This window comes from Chroicocephalus ridibundus, chromosome 1 (genome assembly GCF_963924245.1).
Source record: "Chroicocephalus ridibundus chromosome 1, bChrRid1.1, whole genome shotgun sequence".
Lineage (NCBI taxonomy): Eukaryota > Metazoa > Chordata > Aves > Charadriiformes > Laridae > Chroicocephalus > Chroicocephalus ridibundus.
In genome coordinates this window covers 31,741,579-31,766,295 of record NC_086284.1, presented here as the reverse complement: position 1 = coordinate 31,766,295, position 24,717 = coordinate 31,741,579, and the positions used below count along the sequence as shown (strand labels likewise).

General features: G+C 40.4%; 1 protein-coding gene across 1 annotated transcript; it reads left to right on the top strand.

Annotated features, from left to right (window-relative positions):
• Positions 1-969: 969 nt before the first annotated feature.
• MRPS31 (mitochondrial ribosomal protein S31) lies at positions 970-23,194 on the top strand. Its single transcript, XM_063333428.1, has 7 exons — positions 970-1,148; positions 4,111-4,401; positions 5,106-5,264; positions 10,063-10,209; positions 13,156-13,229; positions 17,556-17,699; positions 22,847-23,194. The coding sequence occupies exons 1-7, from the start codon at positions 1,018-1,020 to the stop codon at positions 23,056-23,058; spliced, it is 1,158 nt and encodes a 385-aa protein (XP_063189498.1). The 5' UTR covers positions 970-1,017; the 3' UTR covers positions 23,059-23,194.
• Positions 23,195-24,717: the final 1,523 nt, after the last annotated feature.

Sequence of the window (24,717 nt, the reverse complement as noted above, 5' to 3'; positions counted from 1 at the left end):
TGGTTGACGTCTTCTACCCAACCGGAAGCGAAAAAGCGTGGCAGCCGTGCCAGAAGCAGAGAGGGACTCCATACTCCTTGGGCACCTGATCTCCCTCTGAAAATGGCGAGAAGCGAGGCAGTGAACAGGAGGCGGGTGCCGAAACACCGCTGTGGGACCAGCCACACACCAAAAGCGCCTTATGGGCTGGAGCCCAAGGCCCGTTGTTTTACACTTAATTTTTTCAGTACCACAAGCTTTAGAGAAAGGTGAGAGGTGCTTGAATTATCTGGCTGTAACGGAATTTCCTTTAAAATGTCTTCTAAAACAATTTATGCTCTGAAAGACAAGACCGTCTGTCCGTCAGAGGGATAACTTTGGTCTCCAGATACCATGGCAGCACAGTTCTGGATGCTGCTACCTGTTTTGTTTGTCTTCATCCGTACTGCTGACAAGTGGAAAAAAAGACTCGTTTTGGAACTTACATCTATGGAATCTATTAAATCTATTTCTTAAATATCAAGAAATACGTACTTAACGCTTAGGAAACTGGCGTGGGTGAGCCATCGTCCCACTGGAGCAGAACTGGTGTCCCTAACGCAGTGCCAACTTAGTGAGTGTTCAGTAGTGGAAATAATAAGAAACGCCTGACTAGTGTGAACTTAATAAATGCAGATATTTTTGTTTCCTCCACAAAATCATTAGAGTAAGTGCTTTGTGGCCCCAACTGAAGCCCTCATGGGCATCTCCTCTTCCCCAAGCATTGAGCGCTTCACAGGGGCCATCCCCAGGCTTGGCTTACGTGCAACTCCTGGCACCAGGTGAAAAATCTGTAAGCAGCTGGCTGCGACTGGGGTGGTTTTGGCAGAGGACCAGGGCCCCTGCTCGCAGCCGGAGCCCGCACGGAGCCGAGCAGGGGCAGGCGGAACGCTGGTGCCCGGAACGCCGGGCGCCGCTCCCGTTCCCAGCCGGCAGCGCCGGAGGGACCGCGCACGGGGGGCGGGCCGCTGCCGGTCGGGTCGCCGGGCCGCGGGCAGCATGTGGAACCGCGTCCGGGGCTGGAGTGGCGCGGTCGGCGGCTCCTGTCGCCTCGCCGCCCGGCTCCTCGCCGCGCCAGCGAGCGGCCGGGAGGCGGCGGGAGCAGCGCGGCAGGCGGGGAGGCCGCACAGGTACCGTCGCCTCCCGTAAATCCTTTACCTGGGCGAGCGGGCGCCCGCCGGCGGCGGCGGCCGGGGGGGGGGGGGCTGTTTGCCGGGTCACCACCCCCAGCCGCGGTTCTCTGAGGGGATGGGGTTTGCTGGGCTCCGCAGGGAAAGCCGCCACCGGTGGGGCTGGGCCCGTCCTCCCTGGGCGGGGGTTGCCGCGCCGCGGCCTGCGCCCCGCGGGCGGGTTGCCGCCGTTGTCCTTGGCGTTAAACGTGTTTTTAGCGACTTTCTCCCGGGACCGTGGCGCCTGCATCGGGCGACGGGGCGCGGGGCCTGCCCGGTGCGCGCCGGCTGCCGCCCTGCCCCGAGGCTGCTCTCTTCCCGGGTGCCGCGGGGCTGGAGCCCGCTGGGGCGGCGAGCAGGCCGGGCCCGGGTCCGTCTGTCCGGCATTGACAGCGGTGTGCAGGACTCGTCGGGAGGGGGAAGTCAAATAGAGGGGAATGGTTCGGGCTGTGTTTCATTTTGCTTTCCTTGCTAGCCTGCGCATCAGCGCTACGGGCTCGGGGAAGAGTGGCTGGAAAGCTGCCCGGCGGAAAAGGACCTGGGGGTGTTTCTCGACTGCTGTCTGAATGTGAGCCAGCAGTTTGCCCAGGTGGCCAAGAAGGCCAACAGGAATAGTGTAATAGTGTGCTCAGCAAGACTAAGGAAATGATTGTTCCCCTGTACTCAGCACTGGTGAGGCTGCATCTTGAGTACTGCGTCCAGTTTTGGGCCTCTCACCACAAAGAAGACACTGAGGTGCTGGAGCGGGCCCAGAGAAGGGCAACAAAGCTGGTGAGGGGTCTGGAGAACAAGTCTTATGAGGAGCATCTGAGGGAGCTAGGGCTGTTTAGCCTGGAGAAAAGGAGGGTGAGGGGAGACCTTATCGTTCTCTACAGCTACCTGAAAGGGGGTTGTGGTGAGGTGGGGGTCGGTCTCTTCTCCCAAATAACAGGCGATAGGACAAGAGGAAATGGCCTCAGGTTGCGCCAGAGGAAGTTTAGATTGGATATTAGGAAAAACTTTTATACGGAAGGTGTTGTCAAGCATTGGAACAGGCTGCCCAGGGAAGTAAGTGGTGGAATCGCCATCCCTGGAGGTATTTAAAAGACAGGTAGACATGGTGCATAGGGATATGGTTTAGCGACAGATTTTGTCAGAGTTACGTTGATGGCTGGACTAGATGATCTGAAAGGTCCCTTCCAACCCAGGTGATTCTATGATTCTGTCTGTGAGTGCTGTGAACAGCGCTCCTGTGTGAGCCCAACAGAATTTTTGTACCAGCAGAGCTGTGCTGCCTGTTGTCAGGGGTACATGCCCAAAGCACTGTCCAAAAGTAGTATTTGGAAGTTCATTTTTGCTTTTATTAAAATACTTTTTTATGAATGAAAAATCAGTTGTGCCTGTATTTTTTTATTTTTTATTTCAAAGCTCCTTTATCTTTTTGAACAAGCTCCGATACTGTGCTAGCCTAATGTGTAAAGCGGGTTGGTTTCTTTTGTAGCAGTGTTTGCTTTCTAAGGCTGGGTGGGGTTTGTCTGACCAGAAGACAAACCCAATGGCAGGTGAAATACTATAATGCAAACTGCAATGTACTACTGACTTTAAATGTTTAAGGCTTGCAGTCTTGGTGTGTTTTTTTCTGACATGTAAGCAGAGATTTCTGAATGGATAAATATTTTTCAGGAGCATGCAGCCTGAATTAATGAAAAACATGTATCTGAAAGAGATCTGTGGAGAACAGCTGAATGTAAAACAGCAGGACTCCTACTGTCTTCTCAATAATGTGGTTCTGAAGCTTTCGTTAAATTTGCCTGTTGCTTCTCAACATCGAAATTTAGGGTTTAATGCTGACAATTTAATGCCAACAATTTATTAAGTGCAGACTGACTAAAGTAATAATGTGGTGCCTGTTGGTAGAAGCAGATTATTTTTCTTTTTTAGCCAGAGAGAGGTGTGTATGAGGGTGGAAGGTATGGCAAAATTCCTTCAGATTTGTTGAAGTGTTTTAAGGTCTGTTGAAGTGTTCTATTTTGAATCAAAATAAATACTTGATCGCAAGGGTTTTTTTTTATTTTAATAACTTGAAAGTGATTTTTAAACGAAGAAGTACTTTTGAATTTAAAGATTATAACATTTCATTTTGGAATGTTAAAGAGAACAGATCTTTGAATTTCATGATAGTTTTCCCAGAGAATACAGTTGTATCTGTGTTGCAGCAATATCCTGAGCAACTCCCTGCTGTCCCTGGCTTCACATCCTTACCTGCACTGTGCCAATTTTAACTTCTTTGCAGTGATGTGGTAAACTAGGTAGAGGAGCTGTTCCAGAGGGAAAAATAACCAAAATGACTGTTTTTCTTTCTTACTGAGTTATCTTGCAGCAGGATCCATTTCCCCATATGGGTGCACAAATGGTTGGCTGCTATATTGCAGGGCATAGCGTAAGGAAATGTGATCTGTAGTAGTGCCACATGTGTGAAACAATGTGAAGCTAAATGTGTGTGCACAGTCTTTTTTCAGCTGTGATCTCTTTTTTCCCTCATTTTAAGAGCATTGCTGAGTTTTCTATAGCACTAATGAATTTGATTATCAGGTGCCAGTAGATTCGAACGCCCAGTCTGCTACCTAATGCAGGGATACTTTAAAAGTTTGAAGTTCATAAATTAAGCGCAGTTTATTTGTGGAGGTAATAAAGTTGTTTACGTGATTTTGGGGAGGAGGAAACCATAAATAACCAAGAGTTTTAAATACTGCCCTAGTCTGTCTCAAAAGTCGAAAGGTGCTTGATGTGTACTTAACGTACTCAGTTTGTACTCAACTAGGCCTAGACAATTGTAATTAAATTTTTTTTGATAGGCTTAAAAAATTCAGCCTTGGACCCTATTTGTAACTTCTGTTGTTTTTTTTTTTTTTAAAAAAAAAAACCAAACTTTTTGTATCATCAGCAAAATACAGAAACTCTTCAGCACAAGCAGCGTGCTGTCTACTGAGAAAGATGAATCTACCGCTTCCAAAGACAGCACCACTGAAGTGTCATCAAAGAGTCAGGAGAGCGCAGCAGAAACACCAAAGCAGAAGTTGTTAGACATTATTGGTAATATGAAAGTAGAAGTGACCTACAGGAAGAAACTCCAACAGCTAAAAGCACGTGAGATCAAAAAGCAAGCCACAAACAAGCTGGAAGGCCCAGCCAGTGAAGGTACTGTGCTTCAGAAAGCTACAGAAGACATCCAGCGGTAAAGTATAACAAACATTTTTTTATCCCCTTTTCTCCTTTTTTCAGATTTGTTTTTTTCATTATCTAGGAAAAAATAAAGCATGAAATGCCATTTCCGAGTATGGAAAAGGAGCCTTGCAAGGGAATGTAGTGTAGATGTAGATTGCAGTAAGTCATGGGAGAACCTGGACAGAAGCTGTTGTATGCGTTCTACGGGGTGCTGCCTTTTTCTGCACTGGGACTCTTGAGAGGTGGCACTAGCATCTGCCTGTGGAAAGTTACTTTAATGGGAGAGGGGAAGTAATATGCGGGTAAAATACAATAAAACTGAGGAAAAAGGGGGAAAAAAATGATTAAGAATGGCATCATGGTTGTCAAGTCTTGCTGGTGGCTGCCCTCCACAATGTGTTACATCATGTTTATATCCCTGCAGGTCTACGTTGCCTGTAGTCTTCAGAGCTTCACGTCCAAGGGGCTGTGCAGTGGTGTAGGGCTGCAGTTTCCCCGAGTTCGAGAAAAAGGGCTTGTCAGTGGCATTTGGCAGTTGATGACTGTGCAACATAGGGCAAACCTGGCTGTCCCTCTGGCCACCCCCAATTGGGATAATGTGTAACTGTAACTTCTGAGTTATTAAGACATAAAATGACAGTACAGAAATGACAATTTAAATATACTAAGCCTTTTTTTTTTTTTTTATTTCCGTATCTGTTGCGTCTCTTACAGAGGCAAACCTTTAAATCCAGAACTGGTGGAGGCTGTTTCTGCAGTTGCGTCTTCCCTACCACACAACAAGAAACAGACAGAATCAGAACTGCTTGCACAACTAAGACGACACGAAGAAACCACAGAAAAACAGAAGAAGGGGGGAACTATTAACATACGGTCTGTATATTGAATTTTATTCTCAATAATTTTCGAAATTCTGATTTTGCAATGTCATCTTGAAGGTGGATGGGTTCTGTGTTGGAAAGATGGCCGTAAAAGACACATTTGGACAGGTTATGCTCGGAATTAATGAATAATGGGAACGTCATTGGTCTGGTTATAACAGACTCCCTAAATTTTGCCATCCTCGTTCTAAAATGGTTTTGCAGAAATGGAATTGTTTTCCTGCCTAGGATCATTACTTTCTTGGACAGGCTAGCAAAATAACAGATTTTTTTTTTTTTTTTTTTTAAGCTTCCGAAATTCTCACACAATGGATGGGTTTGTAGAAGTTTCAGACGTTCTGTCTGGACTGGTGGATTTTCATGACAGCTCTGCATAGCTGAACTAGAGCAGCTCTATTTATAACCCCACCCTTCCTTTCAGAACTTTCCAGTCAACCCAAGAAACTCATCTCTTGGCTTAACTCCGTTTCCAGTGTGGCTTTCAAACAGATGAGAAACATTTGTTTGGAAACGGAAACAGTTGTGCATACTGCTCTTTTGGACGATGGTTAAAGACAGTTTTTTCATTTTCTTTTTTTAAGCTAGTATTCAGATACCTACTCAGAAAATAAGGCATTAAATCCAGGTGAAATGCTGAACTAAACAGAAAATTGGATCTTCAGCAAAATAGGAATGTGGAATCTTTATTTATAGCTGTTTGTGTTGTGAACTGCAAGGTGCTTGTCTTAATTTATTCTGTGAAAATGAATTTGTCCCAAACTAGGATTTAAGTTTGGCCCATTTTTGTATTATTATTTGTAGGTTGCTCTAGGGATCAGTAAAGTATTTGCTTTGTATGTTTATCAACGAGCTGCAAACAGTAGTCAACAAACTAGGGATGTTTGTGGCTGATGTCTGCCTTTATGTGAGTGAAAACTAAGGAAGGATGTTACAGATGCTTGCAAATAAATCGTGTTAGATGGTTGGAAATAGATTGGGAAGCGTAATGCTCAGTGAGTGACTTTGTTAAGCAAAATGCATGTTCTTCAGAGGTTGTGAAGGGAAAAGGGAGAAACTGTGCAAGTTTCCCTTTTAGCCTGTATTTATGATTCTTTCTACCAAAAGCTCTAATGGTGGTTGTGGAGAGCAGAATGAAATTCTCTCCAAACATGTGAAGTCTGTGCTATTTGAGGAGGAAGTGTGGTTTTAGGTAGTACGCGCAACCATCTCCAAAGGCTGTGTGTGTGCTCAGTTTTCATAATGTCTTCTCAGCCTGAATATAGGAGATGTCAAGAACTTGACAGAACCTTATCTCTCCATGGGCTTTTGGAGCCAAAATGAGTAGCTTTCAAGGTCAGACATCTTGTTTGTTTTATGTAAAATTGATGTTTTTCTGCGTTTTCTGGGTGGGTTTTTTTGTGTGCAGTATTACCAAAAAACCTAAGAGACACTTCTTAATATAGGGGGAATAAATAAGGAATATATTACCTAAAGAATATATTCATTCAACTATTAATTTCCAGTGAGGTTGTTCCATCTCTGTCACTGGGTTTTTAGAAAAGCAGAGTACACAAACATCTTAATAATAGCATTGCTTGTGGGTGGCCAACTTAAATGTAATTAGAACCTACTTCAATTTCTGATAAGATGTTGGAGGACTGTACTGACACTGACTGAGCTAATACATGCAGTGGCTAACCTCGCGTGCTCCTGTACGTGTTCCTTAAGGTATAAGGAGCAAGGGCTGTTCGGTAAGGTATAAGGAACGTGGCAACAAGGGCTTGCTGTCCTTACAACCCATTGCACGTTCCCTGAAGAACCTACACAGATTTGGCTCTGTGGAAGAAAGAAGGCATCTAAGGAAGTTGTAGTCTAAGCAAAAAGGCTTTTTTCTATTGAGAGGTTAAATTCTTCAGAAATTAAAAAATACTGAAGTCCCTGCAACTGTATAGCACTGCTGTATAGTTGATCGATTGGTTAAGATGTGCTATTACAATGGCTTATAACATGCTTGTGTGCGAATCATTATGGTTAGAAAAATGCATTTTCCTCAACCAAAACCAGCCGTTTGGGTTGGCTAGGAATGTCATGGCTGGCTTGCTCTGTTTTGAGTTGGCAAGTTCCACTTCCTGAGGCAGCTTTGTGAACTGTCTTGCTTCTACCTGGGAATATATGTTTGTTTTTTTTTTAATTATGTGCTGAAAAGTTCCATTTTCTTCCTTAATAGCTAGGTGACAGTTTGAAACTCTATCAATGGATGAGTTTTCTAGAAAGACCAGCAATCCCTGCTGATGTTGATGACTGAAAACTTGGTTAATAGTTAGACTTTGAGGTGAATGTGGTACTTTTGGCTTTCTGATCAGTGTTAAAACTGTTGATTTTTAAAAGTCCAGCAGAAGGCACTAAAATGCTTTTTAATATATTAGAAAGCAATTACATGATTATTTTGTGTTGATTTGTGTTTGACAACAAGAGAATACAGGCAACTTAACTTTCTATTTTTTTCCATAAAGGTTTTCCATTCAATATACTGACACATTTTAAAAGACAGTATACACACCTCCATTATTTAAAACTATTTAAAAATGAGATACCTGCACAAGCAGCAAAGCCATATAATGCTCAACTGCAAAATATCAGATGCTGCTATCGAGATTTATGAAGGTGTGAAATAAATTGTATGTTGTCTGGATCTCTTGTTCCCAGGATTGTGGCGTGGCCTCCAGAGGTCACTGTTGTATGCAGTTGTCTCATCGCAGTGTTTTGTAGACAGCATGAGGACAGCGTGTTCGCTAGGAGGGGAAAATATTAACAATACAGGAATTTAGTTTTCTCAGCGTGGGATGAAGTTTCACTCAGTGGAAATTACAACAGCACTATACCAAAATAAAATCTGCAGTATTACAAGTTGAAATTGCAGCTCCTGTTTTGGGTGAAGGAGTAGTAAAGTAGTTCAGAGCTTAGACTAAAGTATATCCAAAGCTCCTTGGGTCTCTGTTTTTAATGTTAACCATTATTGATTGGTGATGAGGAAGGAGAGAGAATCTGTTCTTGTTACAAAAGCTCTACCTCTTCCCATCTCTGGAAAGCAGAAGTATCTAGGAGTTTATTTTTTTAGCCCCATGTTGTGACATGGGGTAATATGTCATATCTAACCACTGCAGGTACACTGGGGTTGGAGTATGAAGTTGTAAGCTGATGTTTTTAATTACAAAAGACACTAAAAACATCTTTGTAGTTTTATTTTTAGTTAATACAGGGGCACTTTTAATGATGGAGTGATGAACATTGCTGCCAGAAATGTTCATATACCAACGATGGGGTGACATTAGGACTTTTCAGTGAGAATGATACCATTGACTGCATGTCCTGATAACTTGGTAGCATAGTTTGTCCAGACCTGCTGTGCAAAACCACAAATAAATCAGTGTCGGCTCTAAGAAGAGCTTCTCCGAGGAAGCCTGATCCCCCTGTAGCACAGGAACACTCCAGCCTTGTAGGCTGCAGCCAAGCCAAGCGGTTGGGCTGGGCCACGTGTGACCTTAGGAATTATGTCCCCTTGACACTCAGAAGTGTGTCAAGCCTCCCAACACCAGCTCAGTAATGCCAGTAGGCACTTCATAGAGTAATTTCTAGTGTGAGATACGCAACTAATCTGAGGTTGTTTTTTCTTTAAAATGAAATGAGTTAAAACTTTTCGGATGCCTTTCTTTCAGAGTAGGTACTTGAAGCGCTATGCTAGTCTTGTTCTGCCATCCAAAACCACATCTAAGACTGAAGAGGAATCCTACTGTTGCTGTGGCAATTAGCTTTTACAATTTTCCAGAAGTATTTCTTCCTTGTGAATAAAGTCTCTTGACTTAAGCTACTAAAAACATAGTTTGAACTTCATTCAGATTTTCATAAAATGGCTATGCAGTGTTTTTGACTCGGCCTATTTTGTTTTTTGAGACTGTACTTATGTTTTAAAATGTGAGCGTTGCAAACTTGTATGACTGTGTGTTACTGGCGGCAGTTGGGTGGAGAGGGTGGCTGTGAGGAACAGTTACCAGCTTGGTCTTTACCGACCATCACTTACCAGTTAAAGGGACTAATGGGCAGAGGCAGCAAAGTGGTGTGTTTTGCCCTTTGCATGCAGAATGAGCTGCAAATCGCGTCAGAAGAAGTCAGAGCATTTGTTCTTCACGTATGATTTTTGACTACAGAATTATGAAGAAAGATGTCGTCTGTTAATGCCGTAATATGATTACACAACGCAACAGATTGCAGTGGATCAGGAAAGGTGACCTACTTATTAGGGTGGCATGATTGACCCATGTCAGCTGATGTGTGAGGGCGAGCTTCCTTTTGGTCCGCAGCAGCACAGCTCTGTCCCTGGGCAGTGCTGGCTCCTGTCCAAAAACCTGGTGATTTTTACCTACCTATTTCAGTGTATTCTTTGTATCCAGACAAATTCCTCATTTACTTAAACAGAACACCTCTAACGCACTCTGTGAATATTGGCATGCAGATATATGAAATTTTTCTTTTAGTTGGAAACTAAATAATTTCAAAGAAAGCATTCACTGTAGATTTAGTAGGCTGAAATAGCACTTTTCATTTAATCTATACAGAATGTAACAGCTGAGATGGTTTAAAAAGTAAGACTTGAATGATAACTTAAAAATGCATGTATTTTGTGAGGAATGTGTAATTCTATTTTATAGAGGCTTATGAAAACAATTGAGAGTAGAGTTTCTGGTTGATACATGTGACAAATTTCCTTGCTTTGTTGATCTGTTGAGTTCTTACATTCATGTTTTTAATTTCAGCAACGTTATTTCAGAAATGTCAGTTAAAAGGCAGTCCCCAGCTGAGAGAGGTGTGAGGATATCCAGTCGCATTTCCTTGGAGTTGGATGAGGATGGTCGAAGAATCAAGCCTGGAAGATTGTCATTCCAGTCGTTTGATTCCAGAAGGTATTTTTGTTGTGTTCCCTTCCAATAGAAGGAGCATGCAGAAAATTAACAATGAATAATATTTTAGATTTAGTTCTACGTATTCATGTCACCACAGTACTTCAGAGCTTAAACAAATTACTTAAGTATTTTTGAAAAAAAGTGCTGTTAATGTTGAAATAAACTTCTGTGAGAACACATCAGTTAATGTTAACCAGCTAATCAAATAATGTGCACTTTTTAATATCAAATTTTAGATAATTAAAAATATTTGGTGCTGCAATGTAATTGTGTTTGTTTTAACTAGTTTAAATTATTCTCACTTATGCATAGTATGATTTTATATCACTTTTTGGGAAATGGAGGCTTTGGAGGCTTGGTTTTATCTAATGGAAAACTTTGATAAATGTTCTATGTTAAAGGATTTTTTTATTTTTTACTATCTTGTTGCAATTGGTAAGTCATTCTGTAATTAGTATCTCTATTGTCTGTGACATTAGAATGGTTTATGAAATTAACTTTATCATTTATATGATGATTTCACAGTCCTCCTTAAATTTATCTCGCTGCTGTTTGTGTGGCCAGTCTATTTCTTAATGAAGTAAAGAATGCTCTTAAATTTCCATTTATTTATTTTTTTAACTCCCATAAGCTATGCTTTCTTGCCTGTTGTCTTTTGATTTTCCCATGGCAGCTCATCATCGCATTCCTTTTCAGTATATCCTTTCTCTAGCAGTTCCGTTTTTAGTAAGATTAACTTTTCTAATCATTAATTTAATTTGCAAATGAATCCCCTTTTCTTGGGGTTAGGGTCTGGAACTTGAGGGAGTTGTTTGTGATTAGATAGATAACGCTCAAGGCAGAATTTGGATAACTAAGAAAAAAAAAAAAGGCATAAATTTATGGGTAAGTAGTTGTACAATATTCTGCCCTCTTTGGCAGAGATCTATTTCAGTATATCATAAACAGAGAGTTGTGACTTTCCATAAGGAACAAATTGTAACACATGCATTGAGCCATGTGGATCACCCAGAAACCTCAAGGATGTGGCTGTAGCCAGTCATTAGAAGAACTTTGCTTGCTTGCTGAAATGTCTCTGAGTGACTTCCTTGTTCTTGAACTACCAAACTGTTAAGGTGTCTTAGGGAAGTATCTCTTGGGCCTCTTCAATGTTATAAGGCCAGCAAGCAGCGTTTTCTTTTCCTGATGCAAAGCTCATAGAAAGTGCGAGAGGGGCTTCTTGTAATGGAAATTGAACGGAAGAAGTGGAACAAGGTTCTAGACTAAGCCCTCCTGACATAGATATTTCTGTCCTGAGCTGCCAGTTTGAGGAGCAACGGAACTGACTTCATTGTCAGGGCTGAATAGCTCTATAGATATTTTTAATCTGGGGATAATTACCAGACAGAGTTGGTAGTCACATGAAAGTAATTTTGTTATTAGACTGTGATTCTTGCCTGACTATGAGAAATACTTTCTTTAAGGTGTTGGATTAAAAGTTTTTCAAAGTTTGAAAGAATAGAAATAGTACAATCTAGAAGTATAAACTGAAAACCTGAGCTTTTCATTTATTAACATACTGCTAAGGAAAGTGAATTTCACATATGTTTGAGAACATTTATTACATTTATGATATCTGAGAAGCTGTCTCACCCTCTTTATGTGATGAAACTGTACTTGGTATATAACTTCAGGAATAGTACCTTAAAATAGTTTTTAAAATCCCTGTAATGAGCAAACTGTCTCCAGTTTCAGTCCTAAGTTTCCTCCTGCATCCCTGAAAATCTAACTGGTATTCTTATCTATTGATAATATGAAAATAATGGGTTAGGAAGAATATCTAAGTTCAAATAGAGTTAATAGATTTCAATGAGTGATGTTGCTTTATAGTAATTTGAACTAGTAATTTTCAAATAAATTTTCTTCCAAGTCATGCTTGTATCTTCGGCCAATGTTACTGGGAGTTACACAAAGATAGGAAAATATAATCCTAAATCAACATTCTTTTAAGGCTGTGTAGTTAGATTGCTCTGTGCTGAAATAGATCCAGGGTAATTACATCAGTAAAATGTAATATGACAAGAGCAGGTTTGCAGAAGTAGCTGTGGCCATCAGAAATCTGCAGTAAATCCAGAGAGGTGAAAATTTAAGGTCGGGAAGGGCAAGTTTTCCAGGGTAACAGTGAATATGTAATAACATAAAGTAGGAATTATTAGAATTTCAGTGGAAACTTGGAAGATTGTGTGATTAAAAGAATCATTTGTTCACACGCTCAGTGTGTTCTACAGTAAAAGCATTGATTTTTATTTTTTCCATTTATAAAAAAAATTTGATTACTTGTTGAACTCATGTATTTTTTTTCTTAGTATAGGCTTATGCTAAAGATAAATATGATTAAAAATAGATGGTCAGAGAGACCATCAAGGTGATGCTTTTTAAAATATATCATACAGATATACTTTGAGTGTTTGCCATGTGGCAGAGGAGGTGGCTGTGTGATCTTCCAAATAGGCTATTTATGATAAAGCAGGAATTGTTTGATTTAGCTGTGATTTTTCTTTTCCTGAATTGTGCAATATTTTTTACAGGGAGAAAAGCCCAAATCACCAGATTCACTTTTTAGTTGCAGTTTTGTAAATTTGCTTGAGTACTGTGGTTTCATATGGTTTAGCTTTGTTCGGGTTCCTAAATATTTCAGTAAAAAATGGCTGCAAATATAATGTTTGATTTATGCTCATTCTTTCACACAGAAATGTTTTGGGAAGCTCTGTTACAGATGAATAATAAAGTCATAAACACTTTCTGGTTAAAAGCCTGAGGATTTAGTGAGAGTCACTATCTCATTATTTTTTTTTCCTCCAGAGATCTGTTAGTTCATGAGAATATTTTGTGCTTTTAAATTTGTTATCTGGCAATGTTGTGAAGTGTTGTGAAATACTAAATATCATTTTTCTTTTTTGTTTGTAGAAGTCTCAAAGTAGGAAGGAGGCTTAATATATTCACTAAGGCTTCTAAAGAAACAGAAAACGCACTGAAAACAGGTTAGTGGAAATTCAATAATGAAAAACTCAGTGAAGCCAAGTTCTGAATTTTTCGAATATCAAGAGATTCACTGTTGCGAAGGAGACTGATGACCTGTTAACTTCCTGCTTTCAGACCTATAAAACAATAAATACTTTAATGTATCTCTGTTTTTTAGTGAGCAAAACTTCCATGCAGTGTAATAGATTATTGTTTTCTGTACTAATCAGGACATTCTGTTACTGAACTTGAAGGATAAAACTGGCTTTTTGTCGCTAAGGCCGCTCTTTCTTCTGTGAGCGTAAACCAGCCTGGAGAATGGGTACATTTCCCCCAGTAGCTTATTTGATCAAGTTGCAAACTTGCTGCATTCATTTTATGGCAAAGAAACACAAGGCTGTGATCTCAGGGAAACAAGTGTGCTCTACAGGTGGCTAAGCATAAGTGGGGTTGGAAAAAAACCCAGGACCACGCGTTCAGTTGCTTTGTGGCCTTCTCTTTTTTAGTGTTGCATATGTAGCTTGAAAGATCCTCTAAGTGGCTGACAAACAATGCTTTTCTTTACCTACTGTAAAGCTCTTCATATACATTTAGAATCATAGAATGGTTTGGGTTGGAAAGGACCTTTAAAGGTCATCTAGTCCAACCCTCTGCAATGAGCAGGGACATCTTCAACTAGATCAGGTTGCTCAGAGCCCCATCCAACCTGACCTTGAAAGTTCTCAGGGATGGGGCATCTACCACCTCCTTGGGGAACATGTTCCAGTGTTTCACTACCCTCATTGTAAAAAATTTTGGCCTTATATCTGGTCTGAATCTACCCTGTTTTAGTTTAAAACCATCACCCCATGTCCTATTGCAACAGGCCCTACTAAAAAAATTTGTCCCCGTCTTTCTTATAAGCCCCCTTTAAGTACTGAAAGGCCACCATAAGGTTTCCCCGGAGCCTTCTCTTCTTCAGGTTGAACATCCCCAACTCTCTCAGCCTGTCCTCACAGGAGAGGTGTTCAATCCCTCTCATCATTTTTGTGGCCCTCTTCTGCACTCACTCCAACAGGCCCATGTCTTTCCCCTGCTGAGGGCTCCAGAGCTAGACACAGTACTCCAGGTGGGGTCTCACCAGAATGGAGTAGAGGGGCAGAATCACCTCCCTTGACCTGCTCACCGCACTTCTTTTGATGCTGCCCAGGATACAGTGGGCTTTCTGGGCTACGTGCGCATGTTATCGTCTCATGTCCAGCTTTTCATCCACCAGTACCCCCAAGCCCTTCTCATCAGGGCTGCTCTCAATCTCTTCATCCCCTGGTCTGTATTGATACTGGGAATTGCCCTGACCGAGGTGCAGGACCTTGCACTTGGCCTTGTTGAACCTCATGAGGTTCACACATGCCCACTTCTCGAGCTTGCCCAGGTCCCTCTGGATGGCATCCCATCCCTCAATGTGTCAACCACACCACTCAGCTTTATGTCATCTGCAAATTTGCTGAGAGTGCACTCAATCCCACTATGTCATTGATGAAGATACTAAACGGTACTGGTTCCAATATGGACCCCTGAGGGACACCACTTGTCACTGATTTTCATCCAGACATTGAGCCGTTAACAGGTACTCTTTGGATGTGACCATCCAGCCAATTCCTTATCCATCAAATATACATGCCAAAACTCATGTAAGATAAAACCAAAAAACAGTGGCAGAACAGGTATGACCCACCTTCATAGTCACTGAATGACACAGCTCTGCAGGAACAGTCTTAATGCTACATAACGGGGATAGCCTTCACGCACGAAGACTTAGCTCTACTACAGACTGGGTTTTGGCTAAGAGTATGTGAATATGGGCAAGTCATGTAAAGAACTCCCTCACTTTTCTTTCTGAACAGTGAAGCTATGCATTGTTAGCGCTGATCTTCAATATGCTCATTTGCCTGACCTATTCTGAGGCCCTTTGGGGAAAAAAAAACTTTATTCCAGTGTAGTGACTTCAAACTATGTATAAACCCAGCAGCTGCAGAAGAAATACTATTTCTCTCTGATATCTTAGAAAATGATATGTATTTGTTTCTGCTTTCAGAGTAGGACTGTTAGTTTTTGCCAGATTCTAGCTGAGTAGTTTTCTGCTTTTTTTTTTTAATGCTTGAAACAGCAGGGAGAAATTAATTTGTTTACTTAATTTCTTTAGTAAAATGTCAGATAGTGCTCTTTGCATATTTCCAAGCAGCTGTGAGCTTTCTGAATGCAGCCACCTCTGTGGTGGACTGTTAAAGTTGCTTATTAGAATGGAATTCAATTTGTTGGTGTTTAAGATGGCTATTTTCTTTAAAACTGGTCCATTTTACATAAAAAATCATAATGAATGATGCAGCGTTTGTTTTTAGCTGTCTTGACAAATGTGATGTTCAATTAACTGGCATTTGAGTTGAATCAAATTTACTCAGGTAAAACGGTGAGAATTTAACCTTTCCCTTTTGCATGAGCACAATGCAGACGCAGTGGCACGTAGTCGTCGCCCTGGATGAAAAATTGACACTTTTTTTTTTTTTAACAAAAAACTGGAACGTGCACAAATTGTGTAAGAGAGGACTTTATTGGATTTGTAATTAGCTGTCAAGAAGTAAGCTTCTTTCAGCTTTTTATGTCGTGTTTCCTTGTTTGAGTCCAGGTAGCTTTGAGGAAATCTACAATATACTCTAAGCCAGGAAGCTTGTTACTTGGCTTACTGACTAAGCCTAATGACAAAAAAATATTTTTGCATTAATCTCAGGAAATACCAGTGTGATACTTGATACTTTGATTCATTTGCTTTCACTTTCTTGGCTTATACTAGTGGAGATAATGAGTTAAAATATTGTTTATATATGGCGGAAAAGCAAGTTCTGTGTTATATATTGAATATTTATTTTGAAAACCTGAATGTTAACTGGAAAGTAAATTGTCATCCTGAAAAAAATATTCATAACTATTAACATAAAATATCAGTAACTGGTAACATAAAATATCAGTAGTATTTTCTGTTTTGCAGAGGTGAAAATATAATGTTTATCACCTTTACTGCAGGCTTGAAAAAATGAGTTTCTACTCTCTTTTATCAGAAGATTTATTAATAATTCATTATTAGAAGGTATTCTAAGATGTGGACAATAATTTCATTCTGTTGTGGTTTCTCTTGTTGTCTTTTATCTGTATTTTATTCCTGCCTCCAGCCCTCAAATCAAAGTAGGCAGCTAGGGAATATAGTTCTGGAAATTTCCCTGCTTAGTAAGAAATCATTCGAAAAAGTATCTTCTGATTTAACACAAAAAATGAAAACAATTTCCAGTATATAAAAAATACTGTTTGCCCTTTCATCTTATTTTTTCTTAAAGGAGAGGGGTGATTTTTTTTTTTTTAAATCCAATTGTGTTGTAAGACACTGAGCCAAAGATGAAATTATATCTTAGTTTTAAATACTTAAGACTTATGAGTAGTAAAAGAATTACTGATTGGCCATGATCCCCCTCAAATGGACTGTAACATTTGAATTCACTTCAAGATCTCTGTTCCGAGGAGCGTCGGGTGAACTGATAACAGGGGGAGGCAAGAAAACAAAGGGGAGAGCGACTTAAGCCAGCTGATGAGGCGGCAGCCCAAGGCACTCCCAGCGGTTCCTCCCTGTCCTGTGGTAACAGCTTGTTCCCTTCTCTTCAGCAACGCGGTTCAGTCTGGGCTCCTGACCAGTTCTCCTGGGTGGAGGGGCAGGAACTCCTGCAGAGTAACTCTGCTGCCATACGAGTACACTTTGATTAAAAAGAAAAAAAAAAAAAATTACACGCATCAGGAAAGATGCATCCCTAAAGGGACTGTTTGGCTTTGGGAGAAGTATAGGAAATCAGGGTTTCTGAAGCCCAAGAGACAAAAACTGTGACAAGTAGGATTGCTGGAGAAGGAATTGCCATCATTTATAGATTGTCTCCCTGAAGGAGAGTGTAGTTGTGAAGTACTTGAAAACTCCTGTACTAAGCAAGATTCCTTTAGCCGAGTGCACCAGTCAAGTTCAGAGTTTGTTGTACGTACAATTTGTGAAAGACAAAAAGGAAAAATTAAATTCCTGCTCTGTGTGAAAGGCTTAAAAATAAATTGTCCCCTAGGAGTTCAGAATACATTTTCAGCAGACATTTGAGAATTTAATGGACTTTTGTTTCAACAGGGAGTTCTCATTTGAGAAAAGCGATGCTGGCATGTAAGGTAGAAAAACTTGCACAGCTGAAAGTATTCGTCTCTGTAAAGGTTAACGTTAAAGGACTTTGTTTTAGCTCATGAGAAGTCTTTGGCATGCTGACAGATCTTTACAAAATTTCTTTTTTTAGTATCTTCACCAACAATATGGGATCTGGAATTTGCGAAGGAGATTGCAGCAATAACTGCACAGCCTCCCCGAAACGGTTTTGAGGAGATGATCCAGTGGACAAAAGAAGGAATACTGTGGGAGTTCCCAATTGACAACGAAGCTGGTATGTGTGCCATTAGCTTTTATTATCTGTCTATATTTATATCTTTTTGAGAATTAGAGCATGTTATGACCTTTGACTGCTTTAACGCAGTGTTTCAGCTATGAGTCATACATTTGATAGAAAACAAATATAACTTTCCAACTGTCCCAAATCAGAGATGCTTCAGATGAACTCATTCTGGCACTCTTCAGGTGAAGTCCTGCAGGTGGTTTGGCTGATATGAAGACTGGCTGCTGCCAAAAAGGGGAGAACTCCCTCCCTCCCTCCCTCCCTCCGCCCTGACGTTTTCAACACCAAAATGCCATTCAAGTCTATTACATAATACTTTTTACTCTGCAGCTTCTTTAAAGAAGCTTCTAGCAGAGTATGGGGAACCTTAAAACTACCGCGTGTGTTCTATAACGCTGATTCTGTTGTTTGGTGTGGCTCTCAGACCAAGTCGCTAGCCGGATCCTAATCAGCTATCTGCTAGTTCTATGTCTGTGCCGTCTGAGTGTTAAAACAGTTGTTTGTTTGCTCCCCTTGTTCTGTCTATTTCATAAGAATAAACAGTCACAATATTCACCCACTCTGGGCATCTATCTTAACTAGACATCTTTGTGCACGGTATTTACTTTTATTACCATTTAAAAAAAAAAAAAACCCAAAAAACAACTCTGTGAAGTTAAGCCAGCAGAGAGAGAGCGAATGTTAAGAGAACAACTATACAAAGCAAGTGTACACATTGGGAAAGGGGACTTCACAACTTCAGGGAGAGCTTGGCTGTGGGTTTTCTTTTTTAAAAGACTTTAAAGACATCAAAAAGAACTTCTTTAGAATGATTCAGTCACTGAAAGCAAAACAGGTTAGTATCTGAAGCTGGGAGTCTTTGAAAATCTGTCCTATACTGAGTTTCAAATTGCATAATGTAGTTCATTGTTTCTTAATTTTTATTCTCATCCTATTTTGGCAGTTTCTTCACAGAATTTAATCACTGCTCCCCAAATTGATCTGTTCCATCATGTAGAAATCTGAGTATACTCTAGTCATGTTTTTGCAAGCATAAAACCACTGCGGCCAATGGTTTTCTGTTGTTGTAACGTGGCTGGAACCCTGCTGTCTGGGGCCATAAGTGGACCAGGCGTCTTTGGCAGCCAATGGTTTTTCTGTTTCAGCAATGCGACCGGAACTGTGCTGTCTGGGATGGGGTGGCAAATGGACAAAGAATCTTTACATATACTTAAACAAGAATCTTTATTGATTTGTCTACAAAGACTAGTCATGTGGAAAATTCCAGCGGAGCGTTCCAAAATCTGTCACCTCTCAGGTTGAAATATCAAGTCAGTAAATTCCATCCTATTCAAACTGCCAGCCACAGGCTGTTAATCAGATTAGATACATCAAAGCACAGTTAAAAGCTTGAGAATCTTGCTCCAATTATCTTAACATACTGTAATTTCAATGGCTCTGCAAAAGAAAGATGCCCCTTCCCGCTGTTAATTTTGCAGTTTTGTAACAGTCGTCTCCCTCAATAGAAGGACACGACCTCAGCTGCTTCTGTATCAAGAAATGCATGATTTTTCTTTTATGCCACAAGCATGTGGCTTTAAAAACATAAATGTAATTAAATTTTCTATTGAGGAAGCACGTATACTCAACTTTTACCATTATGAAAGCCTTTAAAATTTTAAATTAAATATAAAAAAAGAACGAAGACCGCTTATAACTGTATTTCTTGGCTCCAGAGCATCTCCGGTGTTCTTGTTAGAGTGCTTTACCAAGGCACATTGCTGTGCTTTGAGGCATTAGGGTATCGTTATTATTTTTAAAACTTCTCTGGCCTTGGTGCAAACATACGCAGATGCAGCTAGACGTAGTGGCTTGCTGCATTGTCCAGTAGCAGTCTTGTCCCCCTGACCCTTCTGCCCTGTTGTCTCTTCCTGCCTGCATGTCCCTTCCCTTATGTGATGCAGTTTATGTCACTGTTAGGCAGAAAACTACCTTTTTTTTCTCTCTGTCTCTCCACTGATTAATTTTTACCAGATTAACAAACCATTGGTGTAGCTTGTGTAACATCTTTCTCACTCCTCCTACTTTCTGCTTGTCTCTTCTGCTTCTAGTAGCTTTACATCTGCTCCATGACTTGCCATGGTGAAAAGTTGGGAAAAATGTTGATTTCTGCCACTTTTTAATATTATTTCTGTGTATCTATGCCTTGATGACTCCAGTCCTGAGAAGTGCAGTTCTTAAAAAGGACGGTGGAGAGTACTGGTGCTGCTTTGCAGCAAATACTTCTGGTGGACAGAGATTGTTACAGCAGAAGTGACAGGCTTAATGGAACTCTCGGAAAATTAATGCCTCAGTTGCCGCTTATGGCTTCTGTAGGCAAAAGTTCACCAAGTCCTGTTCTGGCTGTTTTGCTGGGATGCTGTTCCCAGCAGAGAAGCATTGGATCGGTTTGCCAAGAGCGGTGGCAAAAGTTAGACAACCATTACAGAGGGGGTCACTTTATTAATTCTGGGTCTATTCTAGGGACCTACAGTGAGAGCATGATTTATCTCATTCTAAAAATCCTGGAATCATCACATTTTTTGTGTTGGAAAGGGACCTTCAAAGATCATCTAGACTACCCCCCTGCCATGGCAGGGACATTTTTCACTACATCAGGATACTTAGACATTCAGCAACGTTCCCTGTAAGGATGGACATCTGCATTTGAGATGTCGTCTTTAAGGCAAGATTAGTCATGTCTTGGAAGGGTTAGGGTCTCTAGTAGGCTAGAGAAATTCCCCAGCCTTTCTGTTTTGTAGTACGCAGGGGATTGGAAATAGGATGTTGAGAGTGGGTGACTTCTTTCTTTGTTAAAGAAGAGCCTCTGCTTTAGACTCCCACCATGCATGTTCTTTCAAATTAGGTTTCTGAGGACAGTGGAGGAGAGGCTGAGGGACAGGCTTGTTCTTCCCGTGCAGCAGGGGTTACGGTTTGCTGGGGGTGGGGGGAGTCACGCAAGCATATCTCATCTAATCAGTTCCCACCAGAGGTCTCAGCCTCTGATGCTTTGGGCAATTGTGGTCTCTTTTTGTGATGCACACTTTACTTTTTTGAGGACTGAAATATGTGGTCTAACTGAAATGTTTGGACTTAACACTTTATCCCCAAACCATATATCATGTCTTTGACAAATGGGAGATCAAAATACATGATGGAATATTTCCTTCTGACCTGCGTTTTTGTGATACTATAAATGGTTTAATTTCTTTTGGGTTAGAGATGAAAATTGGTGAAATATTAATTAGATATAATCTCTCCTGATACCCTGTGTCTGTCCCCAAAAGAAGAGCATCCAGAAGGCCAAATTTTACTGTCGGCATTATTCAGATTTTTTCAGTAGTGGGTTCATTGGTTTAGTCCTCTTGTATTTTTGTGACCAGCAAAAGTATGGAAATCTGGAAAGGATGTTATCTTGTGAAAGCATCCAGCAGCATCCAGGCACAGTGAGATTCCACCTTCCCTTAATGGGGAAAGTCGGTGTGGGTAGTGTGGTAAAAGGATCATCTCTGTGCTTCTGTAAGTGAACACAGGTTTCCAAGCACGGCAGAAGTATACCCTCTGAAGCTGACATGACTTTTTTTTTTTTTTTTCCTTTTAACATAAAGGAAAGAGAGCTTCTGAAGAAGGAAACATGCTTTCTTTTTCAAGGACAAGGGAGATAAATGTGGCATGTAGCTGGTATTGATACACTCACATATTTCTGGGAAGAATCTGGGGGAAAAATAAAGGTATTTCCCAGCTCCTTGAGATATTGCAGTACTTAAAGTTTAAAACAGGAAAGAAATAATGCGAACTTAACGAGTACAAGCTGTGAGACTTCTCCATCTCAGAGATGTGCATAATTTCTTCTCAAACTGTAGAAGCTGTAACACAGGAGGAAGCCTAGGACTGACATGGTTTAATTACTTGAATTTTAATACTCTTGACTTAATGTTGTGAAATAATATATCGTATCCTAGCTAGTATAGAAAAACACCTCTGTGGTGTAGACTTCCCATTTTTGATGTCTGGAAATGTTCACATGCAATATTTTTTTTTCTCTAATAACAGATTTTTACTTAAAGGTGCAAATGTCACTTACAAATCTATAGCAAATTGGGATCGAATAAAAATTGTCGTGTATCCCTAACGGAAGAAAAATCTTTCAACTGCAGATCCCAGTTTGCCTTGGTTTTTTATCTCAGAATTAGGAACTGCGAAAGCAGCCTTTTTTGTCTGTATGTGGGAATTTGTGTTCTGAGTCTGTCTCGTGTATGCTAGCATCATAGTATGAACAACAGCAAAGGAGATCCACAGGAGAGAGAACAAAAATCTACCGTAGGATCTGAGCTGTGCTTGATTAGAGATCTACAGTAATCCCTTGTCCTGTGTTCCTGTGGATGCTTTTGAATGCGTCATCTTTTGCACTGGTTACGACTTAAAAGTAGCAGCTGGTGAGATAGACAACATTTTTACATCAGCATAAACGTACAGATTCAGAAACTGTTAGAAAAACAATTTTCTGTGCCCACCTGATAGCAATAGGCTGTTAAAGCCATGACTTGGAATGAACATGAAACTGTGTGTTCGCTCTTCAGGATTAGATACTTTATGAGGTTGCCTCATTTGTTCAAGACGAGCTTGTATTGTTTAGTCCTCTGCAGAATTTAGGCAACCAGTGTTTTCTTAAAGAATTTATTCAGAAAGTGTCCCCAGTCTAAAAGGTGGTGCCCATGGTGATTCAAAATTTTCACATACTGAACAGCTTTTTAGCAAGAGGATTGATTTATTTTTTTGATTATTCCCCCTGCTCCCGCCCTGTCTTCAGCTTTCAGTAAGATTACCAGCCAGAAAGTTGATTTAAATATTAGATATTCATATAAATGAGAGCGCAAAATGGAAGTAATATGGTAGACAACAGGAGTATGATATATGCTGACATTTTTTTGTGTGGAGGGAGAAATTGCTGTCTTAAAATTCTGCAGTTTCTTCCACTTTTGTGTGGTTGGCTTGACTGCAGAAGAATTAAAAGGCACATTAATTTTACTAATTTAAGATTATTTGCAAACTTTATCCTTATTTACTAATTTGCTGTTATATTATGATAATAACTGTCATTTTTTTGTCCCTTCTGTTAGGGATGGAGGATGATGCTGAATTTCATGAACATATCTTTCTGGAGAAACACCTCAAAGACTTTCCCAAGCAAGGCCCTATTCGACACTTCATGGAACTAGTCATCTGTGGGCTTTCGAAAAACCCGTACCTCAGTGTTAAACAGAAGATTGAACATATTGAGTGGTTTCATAAGTATTTTGAGGAAAAGAAGGAACTTCTTCAAGAGATTTGAAACTGGGGAAAGTGCTTCACCTTGAAATGAAGAATCATTGCATCAAGATTGATGATTTCTTATCATGGAAATACTGTCAGTGCATAGTAATCGTGTGACCTGAAAGTTGTATTTTGAATAAAAAACTGAAAGGTCATATTTTCATGTGTCTATGTCCATGTATGTGTAGATATTTTTTGGCAACAAAAGAAGGAACTGGAAAGTACGGCTTTTGTAGAATGTCCATTTAAGATTTAGTTTATCAAAGTTGTTGTCTTTTAAATTTGAAACTAATCTTTTGACTATACAAAACTTAGATCTAATTCCACTTCCTACACCCTCCGCACTTGGTGTGTATCTTGACAGATCTGATCGTCTTTCCCAATCTGAAAACCTTGCAGTGCTTCCTTTTTAAAAACTCCTGATACAGCTCTAATGTTGAAAAGCTGTTACTGAGATAGAACAGTTGATTTTGCTAATTCATTACATACACTGGTATTTGGATGGTATTAATCCTTCTTATCCTCCTTTCACTAATTATCTTTATTGGTTCATTTAAAATTTTTGGTAATGACTATGTCATTTGAATTGAATGCTTGTTAATTCATCTGCTCCATGAAAGGCTCTTGTATTCAGGAGATGTGTGCACAGCATAATACTGGTGAGTTTATATAAAGTAATACGAGAAGTCTCTCTCCTACCATCCATGTACCCATTCTGAAGCTTTTGAACAACTTCACAGCATTCTTTGTTGTTTAAAGATGTGTCTGGTTGTCAAGTAATCCATGAAGTTCTGTTTCACTAGAGCAGGCGGTTTTACGATTACCACAATGTTAGGAGCTGAGGCCTTATCTCCTGCATCTGCAGGGCTAGAAAGAGGACTTGACATTGCTGGCAAGGAGAGCTGTCACCTACCGATTGCCATCGCTCGGTGCCACTGCTGTTTTCTGTCTAGTCCTCGGATGTTGGTGAAGTGACTTCATATTTTCTAGATCATCCTTTATTCTAATGAAATGTGTATGGTTCTATGAATCTATTAAGCAATTGCAATATATTTTACTTCAGTTATCTCCTTTTACATTTTCATCCAGAGTTACTTGGTCATTCAGAATCCTGGATTACGTCTCGCTGCTTAACTTTCCAGAGCGTTTCCAGCCTCGCATATTGTGTTCTTGTTCTCTCGCGTTCATTCCAACCACTTCAGCAGCTATTGGTCCTATAAATATGCCCCTGTCTTTTTCTCACGTTTCCTCGTAACTCAAGCAGGAAGGAGGAAGTTACGGAATGAAGGTAAAACTCTGGCTTCATATGCAAGCTGATTTTTAAATCGGAATTACAAGAAAGCAAATGTAAAAAAAGAGAGTTTGCCTTTTCCTGTGAGTTGGAATATTGTTGCTGTGTTCTGCTCGCCTGCAGGACGTGAGTTTGCCTGGCTGGCAAAGGGCAAGGCTCAGGCTGTGGAAGGGAAAAGCAGCTTTTTGACTTTGTAGCTGTAAGAACAACAAGCTTCAAATTCTGCAGGAATTCTCAGAGGCTTCCTGGCTTCGGAATGGAGAGAGTGAGGATTATATCAAAGTATCTCCATTTAGTACTAGGATAGTTTTAATTAAATTCAATTTAATTGAATTCAGGTCAATGCCCAGGTACGTTTTACTTTCAAAACCACCATTCTTCCTACAT